The sequence below is a fragment of the Natrix helvetica genome (assembly GCF_964273705.1).
Source record: "Natrix helvetica genome assembly, chromosome: 7".
NCBI lineage: Eukaryota > Metazoa > Chordata > Lepidosauria > Squamata > Natricidae > Natrix > Natrix helvetica.
The window spans coordinates 12,238,392-12,264,383 of NC_138558.1; the positions used below are offsets into that span (position 1 = coordinate 12,238,392).

General features: G+C 42.0%; 1 protein-coding gene and 1 pseudogene across 5 annotated transcripts in view; one reads left to right on the top strand and one right to left on the bottom strand.

The window, feature by feature from the left end:
- The window catches only part of WDFY3 (WD repeat and FYVE domain containing 3), a 215,066-nt gene that overhangs the window by 29,549 nt on the left and 159,525 nt on the right, over positions 1-25,992 (bottom strand). For 3 of the 4 annotated variants that reach the window (XM_081959189.1, XM_081959187.1, XM_081959186.1), the window contains exons 38-53: positions 22,831-23,013; positions 20,543-20,700; positions 19,292-19,369; positions 16,708-16,935; positions 13,985-14,038; positions 13,131-13,299; positions 11,984-12,147; positions 8,679-8,827; positions 8,309-8,429; positions 7,162-7,247; positions 6,903-6,983; positions 6,015-6,069; positions 5,156-5,275; positions 4,250-4,367; positions 2,702-2,808; positions 1,394-1,547 (exon numbers count right to left, since the gene is read on the bottom strand). In XM_081959189.1, the coding sequence (XP_081815315.1) occupies positions 1,394-1,547; positions 2,702-2,808; positions 4,250-4,367; positions 5,156-5,275; positions 6,015-6,069; positions 6,903-6,983; positions 7,162-7,247; positions 8,309-8,429; positions 8,679-8,827; positions 11,984-12,147; positions 13,131-13,299; positions 13,985-14,038; positions 16,708-16,935; positions 19,292-19,369; positions 20,543-20,700; positions 22,831-23,013 (2,025 nt within the window). The remainder of the gene's footprint in view (positions 1-1,393; positions 1,548-2,701; positions 2,809-4,249; positions 4,368-5,155; positions 5,276-6,014; positions 6,070-6,902; positions 6,984-7,161; positions 7,248-8,308; positions 8,430-8,678; positions 8,828-11,983; positions 12,148-13,130; positions 13,300-13,984; positions 14,039-16,707; positions 16,936-19,291; positions 19,370-20,542; positions 20,701-22,830; positions 23,014-25,992) is intronic. The other variant, XM_081959188.1, reaches the window with a different exon arrangement.
- LOC309395239 (protein MIS12 homolog) lies at positions 17,982-18,884 on the top strand (annotated as a pseudogene). Its single transcript has 2 exons — positions 17,982-18,510; positions 18,755-18,884. The product of its transcript is annotated as a protein MIS12 homolog (transcript).

A 25,992-nucleotide genomic window follows, 5' to 3' on the forward strand; every position in this document is an offset into this window, starting at 1 on the left:
ATAAAAGAAAAATATATCTTGAATACTGCATAATTCGTTGTACTTGCTTGTCTCCTTGGAAGATTTGAATATTATTCTATCTGTAAGAGAGGAGCATAAAACGTTAATTTTACTGTTTGAAACCAGTACTGGTAGGGAGGCCTTGATATGTTTTATTTTCTTATGAGAATGCCAAGATCCTAGCGCTTAATACAAAGAAAATACACAACAAAAGAATATGGCGCTTTCAAGTCAAAGATTAAGGACTGTTCTTATTCCTTTCTAGTTTCTTCCAAGCTATTTTTACTAAAACAAAATAAATTAAGTAAGTGGTTCCCATTGTTAAACTATTATCATGACATTCTTAGGTGATTGTGAGGCACGGCAGCGCAGTGGTTGGAATGCGGGACTGCAGGCTACTTCGGCTGACTGTCGGCTGCCTGCAATTTGGCAGTTCGATTCTGATCTGCTCAAGATTGACTCAGCCTCCCATCCTTCCAAAGTTGTAAATGAGGACCCAGATTGTCGGGGGCAATAGGCTGACTCTGTAAACCGATTAGAGAGGGCTGTAACGCACTATAAAGCTGCATATAAGTCTAAGTGCTATTGCTGTTTGTTGCAAACAAGTCACAAATCTACCACAAAGAGTCCTGGCCCAGTTTTTGCACACACCTGTCTAAACCAGGGGTTCCCAACTTTTGGGCCAGTGCTCGCTTGTGGGCTGCAGCCCGTTTGGAACTGGGACGCGCAAGTGTTGGGCAAATGCATACATGCAGCTGTATCTGCAGGAAATGTTGGGTGTGCAAATGGAGCTTCGCATGTCAGCTTGCACTTACTGCTTGCACAGAACTATTTTTCTGTTATTCTAACCAATCTCAATAAAGTATCATTCTGGTCTTCCCATGGAATTTAGTGTTTGGTCTTGTTCTTCCTAGTGTAGCGGACAACATCCTTGTTCACCAACCACATTATAAATCATTTTTATGTTCCTTTGACCACAATCTCTAAAAGAATCTACATGCAGCCCTCAAACGTACGACCATTGGTTTATTCACTATTTGAAGTTACAATGGCACTGAAGAAAAGTGACTTATGACTGCTCCTCACACTTACGACTGTTGCTGTATCTCTGCAATCAAATTGGCATGAATTTACAAAAGTTACAGTGTCCCGGGATCATGCGATCACCATTTTTTGACCTTCCACCAAGCAAAGTCAGTGACGGAAGCTGGGTTCAATGAATGACTATGTGATTCACTCAACAACCGCAACGATTCACTTAACAGCCGTGGCAAAAAGCGTTGCAAAATTGGGCGGCGCTCACCTAACAACCTTCGTGCTTATCAGGGGAAATTCTGACCCAAATTGGGGTCATGTTGAGGACTACCTGTAACTAGAAAATAGTTTCTCTCACCTAGATCGAAGTTGTTAGAGTTAAGCAACAGCTCTGGGAGGTAGAAGAATTCCGGGATCAGCTCCTTGACATCGGCCATATTGTGCTTGGATGCAGAGTACCAGGCTTCCCGCACGCTATGAAACATTCGGTCGGCCAAGTCAAAGTGGCCACCCTATGGAAGGAAAAGGGTAGCTTATTGTAACCTTGAAATAATTTTAAAATAACACCCATCTTTCTTCTCCTCCCATATAAGTCGGGGATCAGAGGGGCAAAATAAATCACACTAGCGTTGCCCAGGTATTTATTTATAAGGGGAAAATGTCCCGACCAAACGTACTTTCCAATGTTGGATTTTCCCCCTTACCAGAGGGAGCCCCCTTGTGGAGTACTGTGAAGCCCCATGGCAACTCTACTGAGCTGTACAGTAGAAGCCATTTTAAAGCACAACAGGCTGCATCTTAACAGAACAGCCCCCCGAGGGGTGTTAGGGATGCCTTACCCCACAGTATTTGTTTCCAGAGAGTAAGTCATCTGTGTACCAAGTTAGATTGAAATTGCTCAAGGCGTTCCAATGTTATGCTGGGACACACCCAGAGCCATTTTTATATAGATAAATAGCATTCACTCCTCTAGTGCTATATTAATACAGTGTTACCCAGGTGATTGATAGGTAAATAAATAAATAGCTACACTTCAAAACAGTAAAAAAGTATTTTGAAAAGAGATCTATCAGGGACTATTAATTTTGGGATTCAGTGTCACTTTCTGATTGGGGATGTCCAGGTAGTTCTCGACGTACAATCCTTTAGTGACTACTGAAAGTTACGACAGCACGGAAAAAAGTCACTTATGACAGTGTTTCACACTTATGACCACTGCAGCATCTCATGGTCACGTGATCAAATTTCAGCCACTTGGCAACTGACTCATATTTATGATGGCTGCAGTGACCAGTGATTCACTTAAGAACCGTGGCAAGAAAGGTAATAAAACAGGCAAAACTCATTGAACGACGGTCTCACTTAGCAACAGAAATTTTGCGCTCAGTGGTGGTCATAAGTCAAGACTCAGGACAAAGTCACTCATGAGATTTACTCCAAAGTTTGCAGGACTAATTTACATCTAAAAACAAATTTGTCCACAGTCTGGCCGCACACATAACTCACAACGTTGTGGCATGATAAATAACAAGCACAATAAATACCTAACAGGTTTAAGAGCGGCGAATGGCTACATGGAGCTATACACCGAGGGAGACTTAAGCATGCTGGGAATTATGTTGCAAAGCAAGCACTGCAAAGCATAGAAAGAAGCTGTATACTTTACCTGCAGCCTTAAAAATATCTGTGTGAAAGGTTCCATTCGTACAAGGTACGAAGCTACTATCATGGCTGATGAATAGTGGGTGCCATAATGATAGGCCGGGGTTTCACCTGAAAGAAAACAGTATTCATGAAGGCATGAATGGAATGAAAACTCAGCCTTTTCAATAGCTTCAGTGAATGAAGAAGCTTAAGAGATTTTGAGGGAGGAGAAGGTAATATATCAAAGTAATCTAGTTTGGAGGTTCTTCAATGGGGCTGCAGCAAATTTCCCTAAAAGCTACATTCACATTTCCTGTCTCATTAGAAAGATTACTAGGGTTGATTCTCAAGCCTAATTAATCCAAAATGAAATTGGTGGAACCAAGTGGAAACTGTATATCTTCAATTTAAAAAATCTAGACCAGAGGTGTCAAACTCGCGGCCTTGCGCCCGGAATGCGTCACACGCTGGCCGTGGTCACCCTCCGGTTTAGCGAAGGAGAAAAAAAGTCGCGATGTTGCCAGTTTGACACCCCTAATGTAGGCAAAAAATGAGTTATACTACAGTTAATATTAAATCTGTGTGCTTTAGAGAGCATATTATTTATTTTATCTCTCTATTGTTTTAATGTTTTATGTCACCAAGGTTCTGACACAAAAGAAGCAGCAACTAGAGTAAATACAACTTATAAATCATCGACTGTTTCAGTTTTAGTTTCATTCATCCATTTTTCTCGATTTATTACATAATGGAAGAGTGTGACACAGCTCAATCTATGGCAAGAGAAAGAATGGGGAAGAGTTATGCTGATAAATATTAAATGCTGAAGTGTTGTTGTTGTTGTTAGAATGTGTATCCAAAGGCTAACCCTGAAACTTGGCTTAGACCAATTTAGGATGCTGTGATTCGTTTTTTTTAAACTCTTTTCTTTTTAAATTTAATTTGGAAAGAATTGGCTGGAAAAGTTTCTAAGTCAGTGTTTTTCAAACATGGCAACTTTTAAGATATTTGGACTTTAACTCCCAGAATTCCCCATCCAGCATGAATTTGGGGACGTGAAGTCCACACACCTTAAAGTTGCCTAGTTTGAAAAACAATGTTCTAAGTGAAGAACTGACAATTACCGCATTTTTCGGACTATAAGCCGCATCTAGATTTACAGGAGGAAAATAAGAAAAAAAAAGTTTTTGGCCTCCACACATTGCATTTTCGCCCTCCCCAGCTCCTAGAAGCACTCTGCAGTGTTCCGCACATCCCGTTTTTGCCAAAAACGGGCCCATTTTTGGCCTGCAGAGTGCTTCTGGGGGCCGGGGAGGGCAAAAACACGATGCACAGAGGGTTCGGGAGCTCAAAAACAGGCCTGTATTCAGTCTATATGATGCACTGAAATTTTCAGCCACTTTTAAGGGAGGGGGGAGGGGAGTACGTCTTATATTCTGAAAAATACGGTAATACCACTTTTATTCTCACAGAGGGCCTTTGAACTGTCACTCAGCAAACTGTTGTGAGTCGAGGACTAACTGCACGCAGAAATTCACACAGTCGACAAATTCCCAGGCTAAGAACTCACCATTGGGATCTTCCCAGTCTTTGTAGCGCTTTTTATATTGAGCTAATCTCTCATCAGTCTGGGCCCCCATTGGTTTGGCCAAGTTTCTAAATGTCTTTGGGTTGTTAAGATCCAATTCCTTGAAAAGAAGAGGAAATAAAAACCATCCAAGGATTAGCAAAAGCCATTAATTAGAGAAAGACTGCAACCTTATTTGATAGGCCAGACAAATCCATCTTAGATTTACAGCAGGGGTGTCCAAACTTGGCAACTTTAAGACTTGTGGACTTCAACTCCCAGAATTCCCCAGCCAGAGCTGGCTGGGGAATTCTGGGAGTTGAAGTCCACAAGTCTTAAAGTTCCCAAGTTTGGACACCCCTGATTTACAGTAATTCTCTGACAGGAGCCTTTATTACTATTGGATCTCTAGCACTCTTTTAAGTTCAAAATTTCACTATGAATGGGTAATTAATTCACTAACAATATTAATAACATAATTATAACTATCATCAGCAACTTTATTATTTAACATTAATAATACAGTGCATTTTAACAGTGAAGAGTAATCGATTAAGAATGAACATCTCGTTTTAAGACAATGTAAGTTACTCTTGTTTTCTATCAGGAATTCAAGTTATATCTAGCCACAGAATTTAGAATAAATGCAGAAGGATCATTTCAAATATATAGATGCTATTCTTCCATCCTTCCAAGGTGGGTAAATTGAGGATCCAGATTGATAGGGGCAATAGGCTGACTCTGTAAACCACCTAGAGAGGGTTGTAAAACACTGTGAAGCAGTATATAAGTCTAAGCGCTATTGCTATTATGTATTAAATAAGCAAAAAAGCTTTCTAGCCCTCATTAGGAATAAATATAGGCTTATTTTCAACTTCACCATGCATCAGAATCTACCTCTGTATTTACCTCTGAATCGTAGTCAGCAAGGATCCATGGAAAGACAGGATATTGCATAAGGTCATTATAGGACCGACCCGCCAAAGTGTTTAAGTGCATCAGGTACTGGAAGTTACTGATTTCACCTCTCTAGAGAGAGGAGGGGAAGAGTGGGAGAGTAAGGGAGGGAGGGAGGGAGAGAGGGGCAGATAGAGGGGAGAGAGAGAGAAAGAGGAAGGGAGGGAGGGAGAGAGGGAGAGAGAGAGAGAGAGAGAGAGAAGCAGCATTTGAATTCATTTGCCAATTGCAAAACTTCAAAATGTAAATTTGTCTCCTGCTTTATATAATACTAGCTGGATACCTGTGCTTTACGATGAAACTATATGATTGGGCTATGCGGGATTAATTCGGTTCACAATCTGTTGGCTCAGTGGTGGTCGGTGATTAAAACACATAAGGTAGACATTTTGGTGAGGTACCAATGTTTAGTACTGTAAGGAGCCCCAGACTGTTCTTGAGTGAAGGAGTGGAACGTCTGCCAGTTTGAACTGAGGTAATGGAATGTGAGGCAACTGGCAGTTGGAACAGAGTTCTTTTCAGGTGGGGAGGGGGAGTAGAACTCCTTAGCACCAGAGCGTGTTAATTACCATATAAACAATACTAATGATCTGATGGTCATTTCAAAAAATGCTTTCTTAGCGAGCACTTAGAAGCCAAAAAGAATATACGAGCCAAATTTCAAGTTTGTAGGTTTTACGGTTCTGGAGATTTCATGATGAGTGACTGGTATTTGGCTTTTATAAATATAGATATATAATGTTCCAAGATTGCATTTTCAATATTCTGTTTCACCTTAATGTAAAAATTAAATAGAACTACTTATGCTTACCTCCCATCTTTGTGTAACAGATTTCTCCCCTACAAGAGTGCTCAGCAAGCCAGATCTAATGAGGAAAATTGAATCCATTGAATTAACAGAATTAAAAATTCAATAGTACAAAAATGGCAAGGAACAAACATATTTAAGTTAATACAAATGCTTAATTTTACAGGGCGCCATTCAAATTCAGGTGTTACTAATTCATTCACTAAAAACTTGGATTTCAATTAATTTTATTCAGAGTAGGTCTGAATAATTTCACTTAAATGTAATATGATATTGAGATAGGGAAACTCTGTAGTCCCTGGATCATCTTTGGATGATCTTGGGAAACTCTCAGTTTTATCTATTTTAAAAGAGCCAATGAAGAAGACATGCTATAAGTTAATGTTTACACTTCGGAGCTTATCAGAAATGATCAGTGTCTAGGTATAATCAGCAAATAGAGTGTTTGAGCTGGGGAATAATTAAGTAAAATTGTCCTGTTTTTTTGGAAGTGAATAATATAAGAAAGGAATCCACTAATTAGAATTTTATGAACATTTGTTTTTCAAAAAAATTCCCAAAATTTGCTTTGTTTGCCTGTACCTAGTCCTAGAACAATATACATTAGATAAGAAAGTACAGTGAAATTCAGCATTTTTTTCTTAAATGTTAAATTTTAAAGTTGAGTCACAATAATATCAACCATATTCCAACAATTATATTTTGACTTAATAAACTGACAGATGCTTCCATAAACTTCTGATTAAATTAGCTTCTGGTTTAGATGAAAAATAGAAAAGTATAATTTAACTGAATGCTTTTTGTTAACCTCCATGCCAATCTGTGACAAGATTTGTTTATAAACTCAGCTTTGAATAGGATTACAGAGAAGCAGACAATGCAAATCATTACCCTTGTTCTACGCTGGTATTGGGTCGTTGTCCGGATACTGACTCTGAGCTGTCAGTTAAAGATGGAACAACAGCCAAAAACCTTTTAAAAAAATCAAGAAAACAATGCAATTAGAAACTATACATTCTAATTAGAATTGGACAGCAACTCAGTAGCAACAAATTCATAGGACAAATTAATTAAATAAATGTTAAAGTTTAATGTTATCACCTGACATTCGTTAGCTGCAGATACTCAACCAAGAAAAGATTTATAGTACCTTTGATAGACTTTATTTCTCACTCCTTTTTGAAATGCTAGGAGGTAGTTGCGTCCATCACCTGAGAATACTTCAATAGCAATTGGCTGTAATAGAAAATACCTTTTAAAAATGTGTTCCAAGCAGTTGACATTTTTATTCAGCCAAGAAATTAGTCTATAGGCTTCCTCTTTGCTTGAACGAAACTGACCAAAACTAAAAATACCTACCCTGTTTCCCCTAAAATAAACCCTCCCCAAAAATATTCAAACACATGCGCAGCTGTACCTTACCATTTCCAGGGGGGTGAGGGGAGAACATGCTCCATGCACCCCACATGTACCTGCCACCCACGCAGAACAGCCTCGCGGAGGCTGCTCCTGCAAACCCTAGCTACCGCACCCCTTCTCTTAGTGGCGACCGCAAAAAGAGCGACAAGCCCAGCGATGTTACAACTGGCAAGAGTGTGCCACAAACAGAGAAAGAACTTCCAGGCCTCTCTGGATCAGCTGATCCATGGGCCGAGGTTAAGGGGCCTCCTGCATCTCAAAAATAACAAGACCTACCCAAAAATAAAGCCAAGCACTTACTGTATTTTTCGGAGTATAAGACGCACCTTTTTCCCCTCAAAAAAGAGGCTGAAAATCTGGGTGTGTCTTATACACTGAATACAGCATTTTTTTACCTCCCGAAACCCTGCCCCCTTCACCAAAATGGCTGTGCATAGCTTTTACAAGGTTTTCAGAGAACTCCTGGGGGCTGGGGAGGGAAGAAATGAGCAAAAAAGGGAGTGTTTTTTGGTCAATTTTGGCCCTCTCCCCAGTCCCCAGGAGCACTCTACAAGCCTCCTAAGGGCTATTCATGCCCTTTTGGGGGGGGGGGGACGGGTCTGTTTTTCGCAAAAACGGACCGTTTTTGTGAGGTTTGCAGAGTACAAAAACTTTTTTAAAAAAATTTGCCTCTTCAAAACCTTGGTGCAACTTATACTCCAGTGTGTCTTATACTCCGAAAAATATGGTATTTCAGGAGCCAAAAGAAAATAAGACCCTGTCTTATTTTTGGGGAAACACGGTATATGCAGTCCTACGTATAAAATATGATTCCCCATTAAACCCATGGGATGTTTTTAGGTATCACGTATCAAACAAGCCTAGTCCAGCATAACCACCTGCAACAAGTATCTTCTCTTGTGCACTTCTTTGATGTCTTCGTAGACAAATATACTGCATGTCCTTTTGAGCTGACTTGGACCTTGCCTTGCGCCTCTGGGTATAATAGGCTCATGCATACTGTGGGAAAGTGAGAGTAAGATGGAATGTATCAGTGAAATTGTCAATCTAGAACGGGGTAGAGTAGATCTTACTTTCTTCGTTTTGTGCATTTCATCTAAATGATCTTTTTCATCCAATTTTCAACATTATTCATCTCATTCTACTACAACTGGATTTAAGAGCAGATTGTGTCCATTTTTACATATAAATTTTCACATATTTAACGTTTTTCTCTTGCATTGTCCACTGTTCTAAAGCGTTACTCACTTTGGAGGCAGGGTCTCAATGTCCCGTATTTCCCGGGTAGCAGTCATGGTGAATCCATCAATCACATAAAAGTGTTCTTTTCCAAAGAGAAGAAGTCCCTCACTGGTGTCCAGTCCTTGAACCCGGGCACAACGATACATGTGTTGTATCTGTTAACAAGACCCATTATTTAACCAAGAGCAATAACACACACACACACACACACACACACACACACACACACACACTAGTCTTGTTGTATTCGGGTCTTTTCCTGTGTAAGATTGAGATTGTCTTGGCAATGTTTCGGCGAGGTTTCACTCGCCATCTTCAGGCTGGTGTTTTCGGCTTCGTGTTTGTGTGAGTTGCCAAAACAATCTCAACCTTACACGGGAAAAGACCCGAATACAACAAAACCAGCATATATATATACATATATACATATATACATATATACATATATACATATATACATATATACATACATACATACATACATACATACATATATATATATATGTTGTATTTGTACTGATAAAGAAAGAAAGAAAGAAAGAAAGAGGGAGTAGTGACCTTCCTCCCATATTTAGGCATACCAGGGGTTGTAACACACACACATACATACATACATACATACATACATACATACATACATATTTGTGTTGTATTTGTGCTAACACAAATACATATATACATACATACATATATATATATATATATATAATACACATATATACATACACACACACACACACACACACACACACACATACATACACACGCTATATTGCCAAAAGTATTCACTCACAACTGCTTCTGATTATGTGGATGGGCAATATAGTGTGTATGTATGTATGTATGTGTGCATATATATATATACAATCACTTTAATTCAGGATGACATTTCAAGGAAGAAGAATCCTCAAATGATCTTTTAACCTCAAGTATAAATGACTATAGGTAGCCCTCAATTTACCACCATTTGTGTAGTGATCGTTCGAATTTACAATTTGAAAAAAGTGAGTTATGACCGGTTTGCACACTTACCATTGGTGCAGCATTCCCCAGGGTCACATGAATTTGGGTGCTTGGCAATTGGCATATCTTTATGATAGTTACCCTATCCTGGAATCATGTAATCACCATTTGTGACCTTCCCTGCTGCAGGAGTGGGTTCTGGCAAGCACTACTGCCGGTTCGTTCATGACTGCACTGCGCACGCACGGAGAGTTCAATAAAAATTGTTCTGCGCATGCACAGAAGCCAAAAAGAAGATGGCGGCAACTAGTTCGGGGGCGTGACAGGCCTGGGTTGCTGCTGGTTCCAGAGATCAAGGCCGCCAAACCACTACCGATTTGGCTGAACCAGTCCGAACCGGTAGAAACCCACCACTGCCTTGCTGGTCACCACTAAATTGGTGCTAGTTAAGAGTCAACATAATTCAGGGGGGAGGGAGACTTTGAGTGTTTGTGGACATGTAATGATTCTAGGCTATGTCCTCTCTTGACTCCACCCCTTGGCTCTGCTGCTTCTCCTCCTACACGTCACTTTAAACAAATGAATTTGATGGATAGTTGCAGAAATCCCATGAACTATAGAAAACTCAAAGTATACTGGGCTCTCTGAAAATAAACTACTTGAGTGTGAACAATTATGAAAATTCTAATAGAATATAAAATAATTTAACTTGGGTTTCAAATACATGGTAAGGAAAAGAGAGTGATAAATGTAGTGTATAAAGATTAGTAATAATTGAATATGAAAAAATATTTTAAAAATATAATTCAGTGCTGCCTAAAAACATTCAAAATAGTTTTATAGTAAATATAAATACCCACAGATACACTTGATGGATTAAAACTGCAAATGACACTATTTTAGCAACCTATTCAAAAAGAACAAAAAAAAATACTAAGCTATTTAAAATATGATAGTCTTGGGTAAACTGGTTACCTTAAAGAGATGATTTAAGGTATTATTTTACTTCCAATAAAATAAAATATGGATTAATTCTTACAAAAATATTTTGATTTCCTACAAAATCAAAACTAATTTGTTATAAATTTTATTACTACTATTATATTTGAAGTATATCAATAATACATTTTATTTAAAATATATAAAACCATTATCTCTAGCTTTATGTATGCCTATATATTCAAACTTCACTCAGCAGTTCTCTGGAAATCTGGTGATTATTTTCCATCAACTTGCTAGTCAACTTTGATATAAATATATTTAAAGGAGCTTAGCAGACAAAGATGAGCTTAAACTTCAGTGAACCACTGACATCCAATTTAATATTGTTTGTCAAGTCATAAGTTTAATTATTCTTATGGCAAACAAGTAAAAAAGAAGAGCTTAACAGGAGATTAAATCAATCCCTAGGCGATTAGCATTCATTAGTATTCACAGTTGTAACAGGATTTCCTGTGGAACATTCTGTCTCAATTAATAAGACAACTTGGTAAAAAGATTCTTCCTTTGGTAAAATCCCACTTAAGTCCGTGTTAATTTGGAAGCGGATGTCCAATTTTATGAAAGGAATCTAGTGGTAATACGTATAAGAAGAGCTCTGTTGGTGTAGTGCTTAGAATGCAGTATTGGAGGCAAATTCTGTCCACAGCCTGGAGTTTGATTCAAGGTTTATAGGCTAACTCTGCTCACTGCCAGCAGTTCACAATCCTGACTGGCTGAAGATTGACTCAGCCATCTATCTTTCTGAAGTCTGAAACATGAGGACCCAGATTGTTGGGGGCAATATGCTGATATTGTAAGCCACTCAGAGAGTGCTGTGTGGCAGTATATACCGTATTTTTCGGAGTATAAGACACACCTTTTTCCCTCAAAAAAGAGACTGAAAATCTGGATGCATCTTATACACTGAATACAGCATTTTTTTGCCTCCCGAAACCCCGCTTCCTTCACCAAAATGGCCGTGCATTGCCTTTAGGAGGCTTTCAGAGTGCCCCTGGGGGCTGGGGAGGGCAGAAATGAGCGAAAAACGGGCCCCTCCCCCCAGTCCCCAGGAGCACTCTACAAGCCTCCTAAAGGCTAAGCATGCCATTTTTTTGAAGAAAAACGGGCCATTTTTTGCTAGTTTTTGGGGGGCCCCAGGAGTACTCTACAAGCCTCCTGAAGGAAGGAAAAAACAGGGCCCTTTTTTGGGAGTTCTGCAGAGTGCAAAAACTTTTTTAAAAAAATTTGCCTCTTCCAAATCTTGGTGCGTCTTATACGCCGGTGCGTCTTATACTCCGAAAAACACAGTAAATTGCTGTGTTCAGAAAGATCTTGTGATGTATAGAACAGAAGTCAATATTATGTACCTTCTCTCCTTCTTCAAGCAGTCGAAGCAAAGTTGTGTTATCAGTTTTTTCCTCTTCATCTATTGAGCTGCCTTCAGCTATTTGATCCTGGAGCTGCTCCTGGTTCTCCTCATCACCCCCATCAGGTGCCGAACGAGATCTCTTTAACGGCGGCTTAACAAGACCTGCATTGTATAACAGAATGCATCAACCACATGTTTATACAGTCAAGGAGCTTCGTACGGCAGCTAAGTAGAGCTGCAAATCAGCAAGTCAACTGAAATAAATGTCTCTTTTACTGCCCTTTGAGATTTATGGCCATGCCTGTAAAGATCACATCCAAAAGAAGGAAAAAATTCAGTGTCACCAACAGCTGATCCAACAAAAGTTAAATCAACACCTCAATATTACTAAGAGCTGTTTGGTCAAAGGCAATCAATAGTTCCATTGCGTTGCTTAGCAATGAAACTTAGTAAATGATCTTGGCAAATCACAATCTGTCCTCTTCAGCTACTAAAGAGGCCTGTTTGGGGTATAAAATGAGGACTTCAGATCTTGAGCACCGCAAAAGAAAGTGAGATAAAAATGCGAACTGATTGGTTCACACTTGGACCACAAGAAACAGTAAAAGCTACTAATGAATGTGAAAGGTTTGGAAATTTGGCCTTGGCAAACAGTGGATTGATTCCTCCATCCATATAAACAAGAAAGCAAGTATTAAAGAATGAAAGTTAAAAAAAAAAAGGTGGATGGTGAATGGAAACAAAAGAGGAGCGAAAGGGAAGTGGGCTTTTGCAGGAAACAATTCGTTTGTTTGGTCATTAGATTCGTTTCAGGAGTGTGAAGATCTGTCCGTGAATCTCAGAGACTCTGTGCCCAGTCTTTCCTTTCAGAGCACCGCATTTGGAAAATATTTGCATGGCAGCTTTCCAAGACAGATAAGGTCTGTAGTCATAAATATTCCTTTAAAAGACTGTTTGCCAGGCCTCGGCTGAATGTGAATGAGAGGATTCACATTCATTTAATAAAAGGGGTTTTGTCGGGACCAGGACTCTGCCTCGTGCTTTTTGGGGAAGCCTGGGTCAGAACACTTGCCAAATAGTCACCAATGCCTATCTGAAGGGAGGGGGGACAGGGAGAGGGGGGAGAAGAGAAAACAAAATGCAACCTTTAACTCTTGCGATCGTATCTTCGCCATGCTCGGGCTCTTGTTGTGCAGCTTCCCCTTCAGAACTCTCTTCAAAGGGATCCTGAAAGGCAGCGGGATTTCCAGAAGCCAGGCGCATGTAATATTCTTTGCTGTCATAGCTTATAGCTCTTCGGTATCGTGCGGGTTTCTTAAAATATTAGAATTGAAAGATTAAGCAAATTAAATACATGTTCTCAAGAAAGTCCAGCTCGGCGCACAGAACCTCCTGACAGTCTAGAGGTTATAATGGAGACGGCCAATTGAAAGCTAAATAGAACTTTAAGGCAATCAGTTAGATTTAGAATTAGAAATTGATACTATTTAAGAAAAGGCAGTGTGATATTACTGTACAATCTCAAACCATTAGTGTGTAGGACAGATAGAAAGAGTTAAAAGACACGTTGTATTAGATTCGGCGTTTCCCATACTCAGAAACTTTTAAGATGAGTGGATTTCAACTCCCAGAATTCCCCGACATGAACTCTAACTCCCAGAATTCCCCAGCCAGCAGGTGCGGACTGCAACTCCCAGAATCCCCAATCAGCATGCGTGGGACGCCAACTTCCAGAACTCTCCAGCCAATATGTGTGGAGTTGAAGTCCATGCATTTTAAAATTGCTGAGGTTGAGAAACGCTGTATTAAATCAAGACGTGGAGAGAATACAGCAGCACCCCCTTAAGTGTATATTTACTGTAGATCATTAATCTTTACAACAACAGAATTACCGAGAAAGCACAAAAAGCCAACCATGGAAGCTTTGTTACGACTGCCTAGCATGCAGAGAGATTTTAAAGCCACTCGGCCACCCGTGGGTATCTTTTTCTTTCTTTACCTTTTGAGGGATGGCCTCGTCAGATGTCTCCGGAGCCTTACTTGAGAAGTCAAACTGAAAATAGGGCATTAAATATGAAAACATGAGGGGAAGATAAATCACTCTAAAGAAGAACGTTGGCACGATGATGGCATGTTCACTTGGCTGAAACTCTCAGAAGCTATTTTGGTCAAGCCTTCAAAATACTACCCCGTCTCCCTGAAAATAAGACCTCCCCAGATAATAAGCCCAATGGGGCTTTTGAGCGCACACGCTAAAATAAGCCCTCCCAAAAAATATTGCAACACAGCAGCAGCCATGAGGTGACCACGCTCGCTGCCTCCTGCACCTCAAAAACAATAAGACCTCCCCGAAAATAAGGCCAAGCGCTTATTTCGGGGGTCAAAAGAAAATAAGCCCCTGTCTTACTTTCGGGGAAACATGGTAGACTGAATCTTTCTTTTTTCTGCATCATGGATTGTGAGGTAGGGGGAAAAAATGACGCTTCAGCATCTGATCCATTAAAGATAGATAGAACTGAGGTTAAACCTGAGGTGGTATTCAGCCGATTCGGACCAGTTATAGTGAACCGGTAGCGGGAATTTTGAGTAGTTCAGAGAACTGGCAAATACCACCTCTGTTTGGCCCTGCCCTCCCGCCTCCGCCATTCCCTGTCTTATATTCCCTTGTTTTTTTACCTCAGCTGATTCGCCCGGCAGACCAGATTACATTACCTCAGCTGAGCTAAACAACAGCTTAGCTCACCAACGCTGACACCGAGGGTGGTCTTTGAGTGCTGCACACATGCACATGTGCGCAAAGCGCTCTCTCATAGAACCGGTAGGAAAAGATTTGGAATCCCACCACTGAGTTAAATTCTACTTCAGGGGTATCAAACTTGCAGCATCACAGTGTTGTCATGTGACATATCACAACTTTTTCCCTCTCGCTAAACTGAGTGTGAGCCTGGCCAGCGGGTGACGCATCGGTCCGCGGGCTGCAAGTTTGACACCCTTGCTTTACTTAATTGCAAATGGATATATGATCTGAATTAATAATCTAGGAAAGAATTGCATATAGAAGTAGTAGTCCTCGACTTACAACAGTTCCTTTAGTGACTGAGGTTATAATAGCACAGAAAAAAGTGACTTATGACAGTGTTTCACACTTCTGGCCATTACAGCATCCCTATGGTCATGTGATCTAAATTCAGACGCTTGGCAACTGGTTCATATTTATGACAATTGCAATGTCTCAGGTCAAGCTATCACATTTTGCGACAACCTGACAAGCAAAATCAATGGGGAAGCTGAATTCACTTAACAACGGCGTTGATTCTTTTAACAACTGTGGTAAGAAAAGAGTGTCAAATGGGGTAAAACTCACTTAGCAACTGTCTTGCTTAGGAACAGAAAGTTTGAGCTCAATTGTGGCCGTTTAGTCTAGGATTTCTATTTAATATTTTAGCAATTCTCAATTAATACTTTCAATCTTCAGTCTGCATGAAGAACAGATTATTAAAAGCCAGGCTTGCAATGTCAAAAAAATGAATGATCACTTTCCTATGAAATTTTTTATCAGGCCAGCTCTACCTGCATTAGCTTTTAATCCAGCAGGCTAAATGTAAATGATCAATCCTATATGGTAATCTACTAGTGGCTCATTACATTTCATATGTTTGCTGCCTGCCTAGAAGTATAAATACAAGCATCTTTCAAGAAAGTGCCTCTGGCTTGAGGCATCATACATATATAGATCTGGTCTGCACATTAGGACAGGGGTCCCCAATCCTGGCCCACGGCCCACTACCAGGCCGTGGCCTATTTGGAAACAGGCTACACAAGCAGCTGGTCTGGTGTATGTGCATACAGCTCAACTTGCGCAAGTCTAGTTATCCACGCATGGCATGCGCGCCGGGCTGCTGCTTGTGCAAGTTGAGCTGTGTGCACATGCGCCAGTCCTCAGCTCGCGTGGCTCGGTCCCTCCCCCCAGCTGGGCTGCCAAGGTTGGGGACCATTGCATTAGGACAAGGAGAAGACATAGATGACTTTACTTTGGTTATGCTCTGACTGAAATATTAAACAACTGGATTGTAGAAGAAGAAACCAAAGGGAAAAAACCTATAGAGCTGATGTGGCTTAGGCAGCAACGCCAAACATTTGTTGGTGACAATCACTTAGAGATAAATCAACATCTATCAATAGCAATGCACTCCCAGCAAATTTAATAAATACACAGCCAATGAATATTGAAGGTAAAGGTTCCCCTCACACGTATGTGCTAGTTGTTCCTGACTCTAGGGGGCGGTGCTCATCTCCGTTTCAAAGCCGAAGAGCTAGCGCTGTCTGAAGACGTCTCCGTGGTCATGTGGCTGGCATGACTAAATGCCGATGGCGCACCTAAAGCTGTTACCTTCCCATCAAAGGTGGTTCCTATTTTTCTACTTGCATTTTTTACGTGCTTTCGAAGTGCTAGGTTGGCAGAAGCTGGGACAGATAACGGGAATTCACTCCATTACACGGCGCTAGGGATTCGAACCGCTGACCTTTCTAATCGACAAGCTCAGCATCTTAGCCACTGAGCCACCGCGTCCCACTAATGAATATTAATGGCCAATAAATATAGGCTGCATTACAGATGGCAGTCATTCCGATGAACGTTATTTTCAACGACACAAGCAATCAAACAGTGCTTTGATTACTGTTCCACTCTACAAATAAGTTCTCTCATGCATTTACACTTACCAGCAAATTGGTCTCATGTTCAGTATCTGGCATGTAAGGATACTGCACGTAAAACATGTCATTTCGTACCATCTTCTTCCTCATCCGGCATGGGCCCTCGGTCATTTCCAGCATCCATTTGTCCAGGTGAGAACCGATGGGAGGCCCCCAAAGACCCCTCTCCCGTAACAACTCATATTCAATTTGAGACCACTCTTCTGTCACATACTTCAAGGCATTTTGCTGCCGCTAAAAAAAGGAAGGAGAGGTCAGCTGCCATTTTATCGAATAGCCAAAATGTTTGGCTCATGTTGTCATTGGTCCTTTCACTTGCTCTTCTTCCATTTTTGTTGTTGTTAGTTGCGAAGCCGTGTCTGACCCATCGCGACCCCATGACAACGTTCCTCCAGGCCTTCCTGTCTTCTATCACCCTCTGGAATCCATTTAAGCTCATGCCTACTGCTTTGGTGACTCCATCCAGCCACCTCATTCTCTGTCGTCCCCTTCTTCTTTTGCCCTCCATCGTTCCCAGCATACTCTCCAGTGAGTCCTTCCTTCATATTAGGTGGTCAAAGTATTTGAGTTTCATCTTCAGGATCTGGCCTTCTAAAGAACAATCAGGGTTGATCTCCTCTAAGACTTACCGATTTGATTGCCTTGCAGTCCAATTTTAATACTCAATAAATAATTGTACATTTTTAAAATTAATTTTTTATCTGTCCCTAGTAATATCTGATCTAATCCCATTGGTTCTTTATAAAAACCATATATTCTTGCATCTTGCATCTTTCTCACATGTTGATTGTATTTGCACATGTGGCCACCATGCTAGATCAATCCCTTGATCGATCAGTTCCTGTTCCTGTTTGTCATTCAAAATATCCTTATATCTTACCATTTTTTCCATATTAATACATTTGGATGTATCAATGCCTCCAACGTGGAAAACCATACTGGTATTTCCATATAATGTCTTTCTTTGATCCCCCCTCCTCCCTCATACTAGCCATCTTCTACAGTAATTCTGACAAAACATGATCCACTGGAGAAGGAAATGGAACCCACTCCAGTATCTTTGCCATGAAAACCCCATGGACAGTACCAAAAGGCCTGCAGGAACGTTGTCCATGGGGTCGCAATGGGTCGGACACAACTTCGCAACTAACAACAACAATTCTACTGCAAACCTCTCATGACTTAAGGCAAAGCAAACAAATAAGCCACAATGAGTTCCTTCAACCTTAAAAAAAAGCGCAAAGATTTGGATGGAATTGTATGAACCCAGTCCAATTAACTTACCAAAGAATGATTTTATTTGAACAATGTTTTTTCTAGGTATTTCAATAAAACCAATGACAAAAGAAGCCCAGTTTTTTGGTTTTACCCCTCAAACATTCATGTTGCGGATATATTTTGCTTTTCAAGATCATCTTTCTCATATAATGCTGGTAGTGGAGAAAGTTATATTGAATAAACTAGAGAACATCTATCCTAGCCTTACACCTACTTTAATCTGGAGGAGCACAGAAAAATTCTTTGCATTAATGAAAGGAACACTTCGACAATCAGTTCACTAAGATGGGAGAACGTCTTTTAAGCACAGTTTTAAGCATCCCCAAGAACATTTGTCTTCCAGAAGATAAACTCCAAGAGGAATTCTGCTACACTGCAAAACAGTTTCAAGAACTGGAGAATGAAACCAGCCAGCTTGAAAGAGAACTTAAAAGCTGAAATGTATGCTGAGCAAGCCCTACAAAGAGAACTGAAAAAGCAAAAGATTATCCAGGGGCATCTTGAAAGAATTCTACAATGGTTTGATCAGAGGTGAAATCCAGCAGGTTCTGCCAGGTTCTGAAGAACCGATAGCGGAAATTTTGAGTAGTTCGGAGAACCGGCAAATGCCACCTCTGGCTGGCCCCAGAGTGGTGTGGGAATGGAGATTTTGAAGTATCCTTCCCCTGCCACGCCCACCAAGCCACGCCCACCAAGCAACACCCCACCCTACAAAGCCACACCCACAAAGCCAATGGTTAAAAAAAATGAATTTCACCACTGGGTTTGATGGTCTTGACAATATAGGCAGAAACGAAGGGACTGTAAACCTTAAAGAAAACTTTGCTGCCTTGACAAAAACTGCTACTAAACTGCATAATATTGCACAGGACGTGGAGGACAAAATGAACACACTGAGAAAGTGATTGTGGTAATATAATAAACATATTTTAATCACAAAAAAAAAGATTTCCATAGAGTTAAAAGTCAAAGCTAAGAACTATTCTTGAAGGAGCTTCGACTATTAGATTTTTATGTGTCTCTGGAGATGTCATGGTTGTCCCAAAGGTGCTTTTTTTTTTCAGAACCGAAGGAAGCTTCTTCTTCAGTTCTTAAGAAGAAACTGAAGAAGCTTCCTGGATGAGAAGCGAAAGGTCTTCAAGCAAAGCAAAGGAAGTGTAGTTTCCTTTCGAAAAAGCACCTTTGGGATTAGATTTGCAAAGGGCAGATCATTCTACTTAAAATGCAGGCTAGTGCTTTATGCCTCATCTCCCTCAGTTCAGAAGAATGAGAAGGGCAGATATTGATTAAAAGACCCATTAATTTCACTTACCTCTTGATATTCTTTATACTGCATGTCTACCAAGTCTTTTACCACAGCAATGTGGGTAAACATCCACTGAGAAATCTCCTAATGGTAAGAATACAAATATTACTGTAGACAGAAGGAGGTCCATTCTTGAAAATATAAAGAACAGCATTGAAAAATAACAATGCAGGATTGTCACTTTTTCATGGAAATTTGGCAAACAGATTGCTAGTTTCTGCCATATAGATATTACTTATTCGTATTCAACCAATTTAAGGGGGGGGGAACTCATTAATTTTATTTCAGTGGATTTTGGACTGCAGAATTGGTGACTTATGTGACCTTCTAGAACAGGGGTGTCAAACATGGGCCGGATGTGTCATGAGCTGGGCACGGCCACCCCCGGTTTAGCGAAGGGGGGGGGGGAGTTGCAATATGTCATGTGACGATGACATGATGCCGTGGGTTTGACACCCCTGATCTAGAATGAAAAAAACTTAAAACAGCATTGTAATCCAAGACCATGTGTTGTGGCGTGGCAACAGGTCAGACATCAATGAGGCAGACAAACAGCTGGAGCCTGTTCCCAGTGTGCGCATGTGCAGAGTTGCCAGACAAAGGGAACAGTTAAAGAACAGGGGTCGATTTGGGAGTAAGGCCACAGGTGGAAAATGAATGGCCGCTCCCAGAGGAAATAAGAGGAGCGAAAGGGGAGTGGAGTTTGCAGGAGACAATTAGTTTGCTTAATTGGTTTGTGACTCTCCGAGACTCCTTGCCAAGTTCTACAGATATCGGCCTGGCAGCTCTCCAAGCCAGATAAGGTCTGTGACTGTAAATCCTCCCTTGAAAGACTTTGCTGGATGTGAATGAGCAGAATTCACAGTAAATTAATAAAAGGGTTTTTTGTCGGGACAAGGAGTTTAGATCAGAAGCCTAGATCAGAACACCATGAGATTTAGACTGTCATTCTAAGGCAAGGGTGGGGAACTATGGCCCTTTTATGACTTATGGACGTCAACATCCAGAATTCCTGAGCCAGCTAAGGCAAGAATGAAGAGAATGGCTCCTCAGATGGCAACAGACTCCAGTTCTCAGATGAAGTTCAAAAATATGTGAAGGATTATAAATCGCCAGTCCTCGATATCATCAGAATACAATTTGGAAACAAACAATTTATTAAGTGATGTTAAAACACAGAACAAGTTGCTCAATGAGTAGGAGACAACAGTTTAGTATAATTTTGAACTTGTTTTGCCTTTTAACTCTGTAATTTACCTGTGTTGATAGATTATGTTTACTAAGTCCACTTTCTTTTCTGTTTCTTCTTGATCCGGTTAGCTTGGATAGGCCAAAACCACTGCTGACCCGAGATAGCTTTGATTGAGTTGCTGGAATCAAAGCTTCTCCTCTACTGATGCATTTCTTTTCATGAGCTGGAAGATAAAACAATTGATCAAAATGCAATAATTGTACTTTACAACTCCTCATATACCATTAAAAGTAAAGGTTCCCCTCGCACATATGTGCTAGTTGTTCCCGACTCTAGGGGCAGTGCTCATCTTTGTTTCAAAGCTGAAGAGCCAGCGCTGTCCAAAGACATCTCTGTGGTCATGTGGCTGGCATGACTAAACGCCGAAAGTGCACGGAATGCTGTTACCTTCCCAAAAAAGGTGGTCCCTATTTTTCTACTTGAATTTTTACGTGCTTTCAAACTGCTAGTTGGCAGAAGCTGGGACAATGGGAGCTCACTCCATTACGTGGCGCTAGGGATTCGAACCGCCGAACTGCTGGCCTTCTGATCGAGAAGCTCAGCATCTTAGCCACTGAGTCACCACGTCCCTTTACATACACTGTTACCATCTAATATAATCCAGACTGTCATCTTGTTCTACAAAGTATTAGGACTTTGCAAAGCTTATAAGGTCCACTTGCTTATAAGACTCAAATTAAGTTTTGGTTGGATTCAGAGTCCCTCGCTGCCCACTTCTACAGAGATCACATTATAGGAATCTTCCTTAGCAGAGTTGGTTAAGGGATCTTGTGGATTGGATGGCTCTAGCACAGGCTGGAAGAAAACCTGTAATGTCCTATCGGATATTTCATCCATGTTCTCAAAATGTTACATCAGCGGGTGTGGGGAATGGTGAGTTGGGGACCCCTTGGTACGGTATGAGTGTCTTTGAATTGAAAAATGCTGAACCCAAAGCACTCAAGTTCAAAGCCATTGTTTCAAAAATCTAAATGGGACATCCAAGAAATAAAAATAGATGGGGACTTAAGAGAGGAACGGGGAAGACAAGTTAAAAAAAGAAAAGCATAGCAATTGAAGTGAGCAAGAGACGATGGGTAGAGGATTTCTTTTTCTTTATGGCTGCTTTGACTTGCTTTTCCCTCCATCACCACCACCCCTTTTTTTTTAAAGCATAGCAATTAAAGTATAAAGCAGGCAAGAGAGGATGGAAGGATGATTCCTGCTCATGGTTGCCATTTTGAATCATCTCTCCCTATCTCTCCCTCTTTATTCTCTTTATCACTTTTTTCCTCTTCTTTTAGGCAGATGATAGGATTAGAAGCCAGACAGGAAAGAAAGAAAAAACTTTTTAATATAGGGTGATGTGTTTAAAAGCTAGGGTAAGAAGTAGAAATAAAGGAAATATTAATGTATTACGTTTTAAGTTGATAAAATGGAAGGAATAATGAGAAATAGGGGGAATAATTGAATAATGATAGATTGTAACCTAATATAGATGCGTATCATAATGGGAGTTTCATAAGTTGATTGAATGTAATAATAACTCTCAATTTGATTAGTTTCGTTTGCGTTGGAATGTATGGCGCCCAGATGCCACACTGTTCACGCAATGATTTGATATTTTAATTAAAAAATTTAAAAAAACTTGAGAAAAAAATCTAAATGGACTATTCCAAATATTCTAGAGGCATTTCAAGCATAAAATGTTTTGAACATCATTTCACAGAACACATTACCGTATTTTTCGGAGTATAAGACGCACCTTTCCCCCCCAAAAAAGAGGGTGAAAATCTGGATGCGTTTCATACACTGAATACAGCATTTTTGTTCTAACTAAACCCTGCCCCCTTTGCAAAAATGGATGTGCAGAGGGTTTGGGAGGCCTGCAAAGTGCTCCTGGGGGCTAGGGAGGGCAAAAATGAGCAAAAAATGGGTCGTTTTTGCTTGTTTTTCTCCCCCCAGCCCCCAGGAGCACTCTACAAGCCTCCTCTGCATGTCCTTTTTTTGTGTGAGAAAAACGGGTCTTTTTTGCTCGTTTTGGGGGGGATAGCCCCCAAGAGCACTCTACAAGCCTCCCAAAGCTCTGCATGCCCCCCCCCCCCCATTATTATTATTTTTTTTGCAAAAACGAGGCCTGCTGAGGGTTTGGGAGGCCTGCAGAATGCAAAAACTTTTCTTTTTAATTTACCTTTAATCTTCAAAATCATGGTGCTTCTTATACTCTGGTGTGTTTTATAGTCCGAAAAATATGGTATCTCCTAAATTCTAAATCGGAGCCTTAGATTCCCCCCACCCCCACCCCCGCTCTTACCCAAGTGATTCTGCCAACATTTCAAACTGGCTTCTTCAATGAGAGATTTTGCAATTGCAATGTCCACATGGCCTCGGTCATTGACGGGAAGGGATACTTTGAATGCCTCCTCCAACACCTGTTTCTTGCTGTAGATCAACTCTGTCCAAACACGATTCACAGCTTTAAGGAGAAGTTGGCGACCTATATATGTATGGATAGAACAAAATTGTGATCAACACTGAGAAGAACCATGGCACTGAAAAACTGCTGAGAGTTAAATTTAGTAAGACATTTATCTAAGCCTTATTTTAGCATTAATGATTAAGTGCCAACAGGATCCATGAAAATATGTGCAGTAGCATAACTTTTATTTGAAAAGCGATCAATTCTAACGCCAGGGCTTTGCCATGTCAACTTAAGGCGAGATACTAATGTAAAGAAAAGATGATAACATGCAATTTCTGTAAGCTTCTGATTTAACTCAATGGTTCCCTACCGAAAAGACTGCCCATTTTTTTCCAACTCTGACTTTGGACCCATATAAAGCTTAATACAGGTAGTCCTCGATTTATGGCCATAACTGGGAATCAGAATTTCCATTGCTAAGCAAAGCGGTTGTTAAGTGAGTGGTGCCCAATTTCACAGCCTTTTTTTGGGCCATGGTTGTTCTGACTTAGGCTTCCCGAGAGCATGAAGCAAACTCCTTGTCCCGACAAAACACCTTTTTTTTTACTTTTTTTACTTTTATTTGCGCTTATAGACCGCCCCCTTTCCCAAAAGGGACTCGGGGCGGTGTACAGTCCATACAAAAAATACATCACATGAATAATTAAATAATTAAATAGTTAAATTGTTAAAACAGATAAATATGGAGGAGGTTAAAAAGAACTGTGCAACTAAGTAAAGTATCTAAAATATAGTTTTAAAAACCCCTAAAAAATATCCCATAAATTTAATTTTAAAAACAGTTCTCCGAAAATACCAGTTAAAAATATATCTGCCAGGAGGTAGAAGTTATGAATGTGCCAGGCCAGCTAATCGGAACAGGTGAGTCTTCAATTTTTGTCGGAAGGAGCGGAAGTCGGTGGTGGTTCTAATGTCGGGGGGGGGGGGGGGGAGGTCATTCCAGAGGGTTGGGCCCATCACAGAGAAGGCCCTACTCCTTGGCGTCGCCCACTGGCATTGCCTAGTGGACGGCACCAGGAGAAGTCCCTCCCTGTGAGAGCGGATTGGCCGCAGGGATGTGTGTGGCAGGATGCGATCCCGCAAGTAGCTAGGTCCTGTGCCATGGAGCGCTTTGAAGATGGTGGTCAAAACCTTGAAACGCACCCGAAAAACCACAGGCAGCCAGTGCAGCTCGCGCAGGAGAGGTGTTACGTGGGAGTACCTAGTACTCCCCATGACAGCCCGCGCGGCTGCGTTCTGGACTAGCTGCAGTCCTCGGGCGCGTCCCAAGGGAAGCCCCATGTAGAGAGCATTGCAGTAGTCCAGGCGAGACGTCACCAGTGCGTGAGTGACCGTGCGTAGGGCATCCCGGTCCAGTAGGGGGCGCAATTGGCGCACCAGGCGAACCTGGTGGAACGCCCCCCTTGCCACGGCTGCCACATGATCGTCCATTGACAGCCGGGCATCTAGGAGGACGCCCAAATTGCGCGCCCGTTCCACGGGGGGCAATTGTTCGCCCCCTATGGCCAGCGATGGGGTCAGCTGGCTGAACCGAGGTGCCGGTAGCCACAGCCACTCGGTCTTGGAGGGGTTGAGTTTGAGTCTGTTGTCCCCCATCCAGACCCCGACGGCTTCTAAGCACCGGGACATCACTTCGACAGCCTCGTTGGGGTGGTTTGGGGTTGAAATGTACAGCTGGGTATCATCAGCGTACAGATGGTACTCAACCCCAAAACCACGGATGATCTCCCCCAGTGGCTTCACATATGCGTTGAACAGAAGAGGTGAGAGGACCGACCCCTGTGGCACCCCACAAATGAGTGGCCTCAGGGTCGACCTCTGCCCTCCTGTCAACACACATTGCGTCCGGTCGGAGAGGTAGGAGCTGAACCACCGCAAAATGGTGCCTCCGACTCCCATCCCCTCCAGCCGGCGCAATAGGATACCATGGTTGATGGTATCAAAAGCCGCTGAGAGATCTAATAGGACCAGGATAGAGGAACAACCCCTATCTCTGGCCCTCCAGAGATCATCAACCAATGCGACCAAGGCCGTCTCCGTGCTGTGCCCAGGTCGGAAGCCGGACTGGCGTGGGTCTAGATATTCGGATTCGTCAAGGTGTCGCGGAAATTGCTGTGCCACCACATTCTCAACAACCTTCGCTAGAAAGGGAAGGTTGGAGACCGGATGGTAATTAGCTAGCTCCGTCGGGTCAAGTGAAGGCCTCTTGAGTAAGGGCCTCACCACCGCCTCTTTCAAGGCAGTTGGTAAGGATCCCTCGCCCAACGAGGCGTTCACCAGGCCCAGGAGCCAGCCTCGTGTCACCTCCCAAGTTGCCAGTACCAGCCAGGAGGGACACGGGTCCATTGAACATGTGGTGGGTCGCAGCCGTCCACGTAACCTGTCCAAATCCTCGGGGGCAACAGAGACAAACTCCTCCCAGAATGGTCTCACAAGACTCACTGTTGACGGCTCGTCTGGTCCACCGAAGGGGGCCCATCCGCTCCGGATCTGAGCGACTTTGTCCTGCAGATATTCCCCAAACTCCTCTGCTCTGCCCTGCAAGGGTGCCCCCCGCGTCCTCTGCGATAAGAGGGAGCGGGTCACCCTAAACAGGGCAGCAGGGCGGTTATCAGCGGACGCAATAAGAGCGGCACAATGTCTACGTTTGGCCGCTCTCAATGCCACAAGGTAGGTCCGTAAATAGGCTCTTACCTGTGTTCGATCAGATTCGGAGCGTGAGGACCTCCACCTGCTCTCTAGACGTCTCCTATGGCGCTTCATCACCCTCAGCTCCTCGGTATACCAAGGAGCTCGGGTGGGTCGCTGCCGTAGGAGAGGTCGCAAAGGCGCGACCCGGTCCAAGGCCCCAGCCGCCGCCCTATTCCAGGCGGCCACTAGGTCCTCCGACTGAGAGCGGGTCAGGGCTACAGGTAGTGGCCCAAGCTCCGTCTGGAACCTATCCGGTTCCATCAGGTGCTTGGGGCGGTATCAGCTTGGACAGTCTGGCTCCGC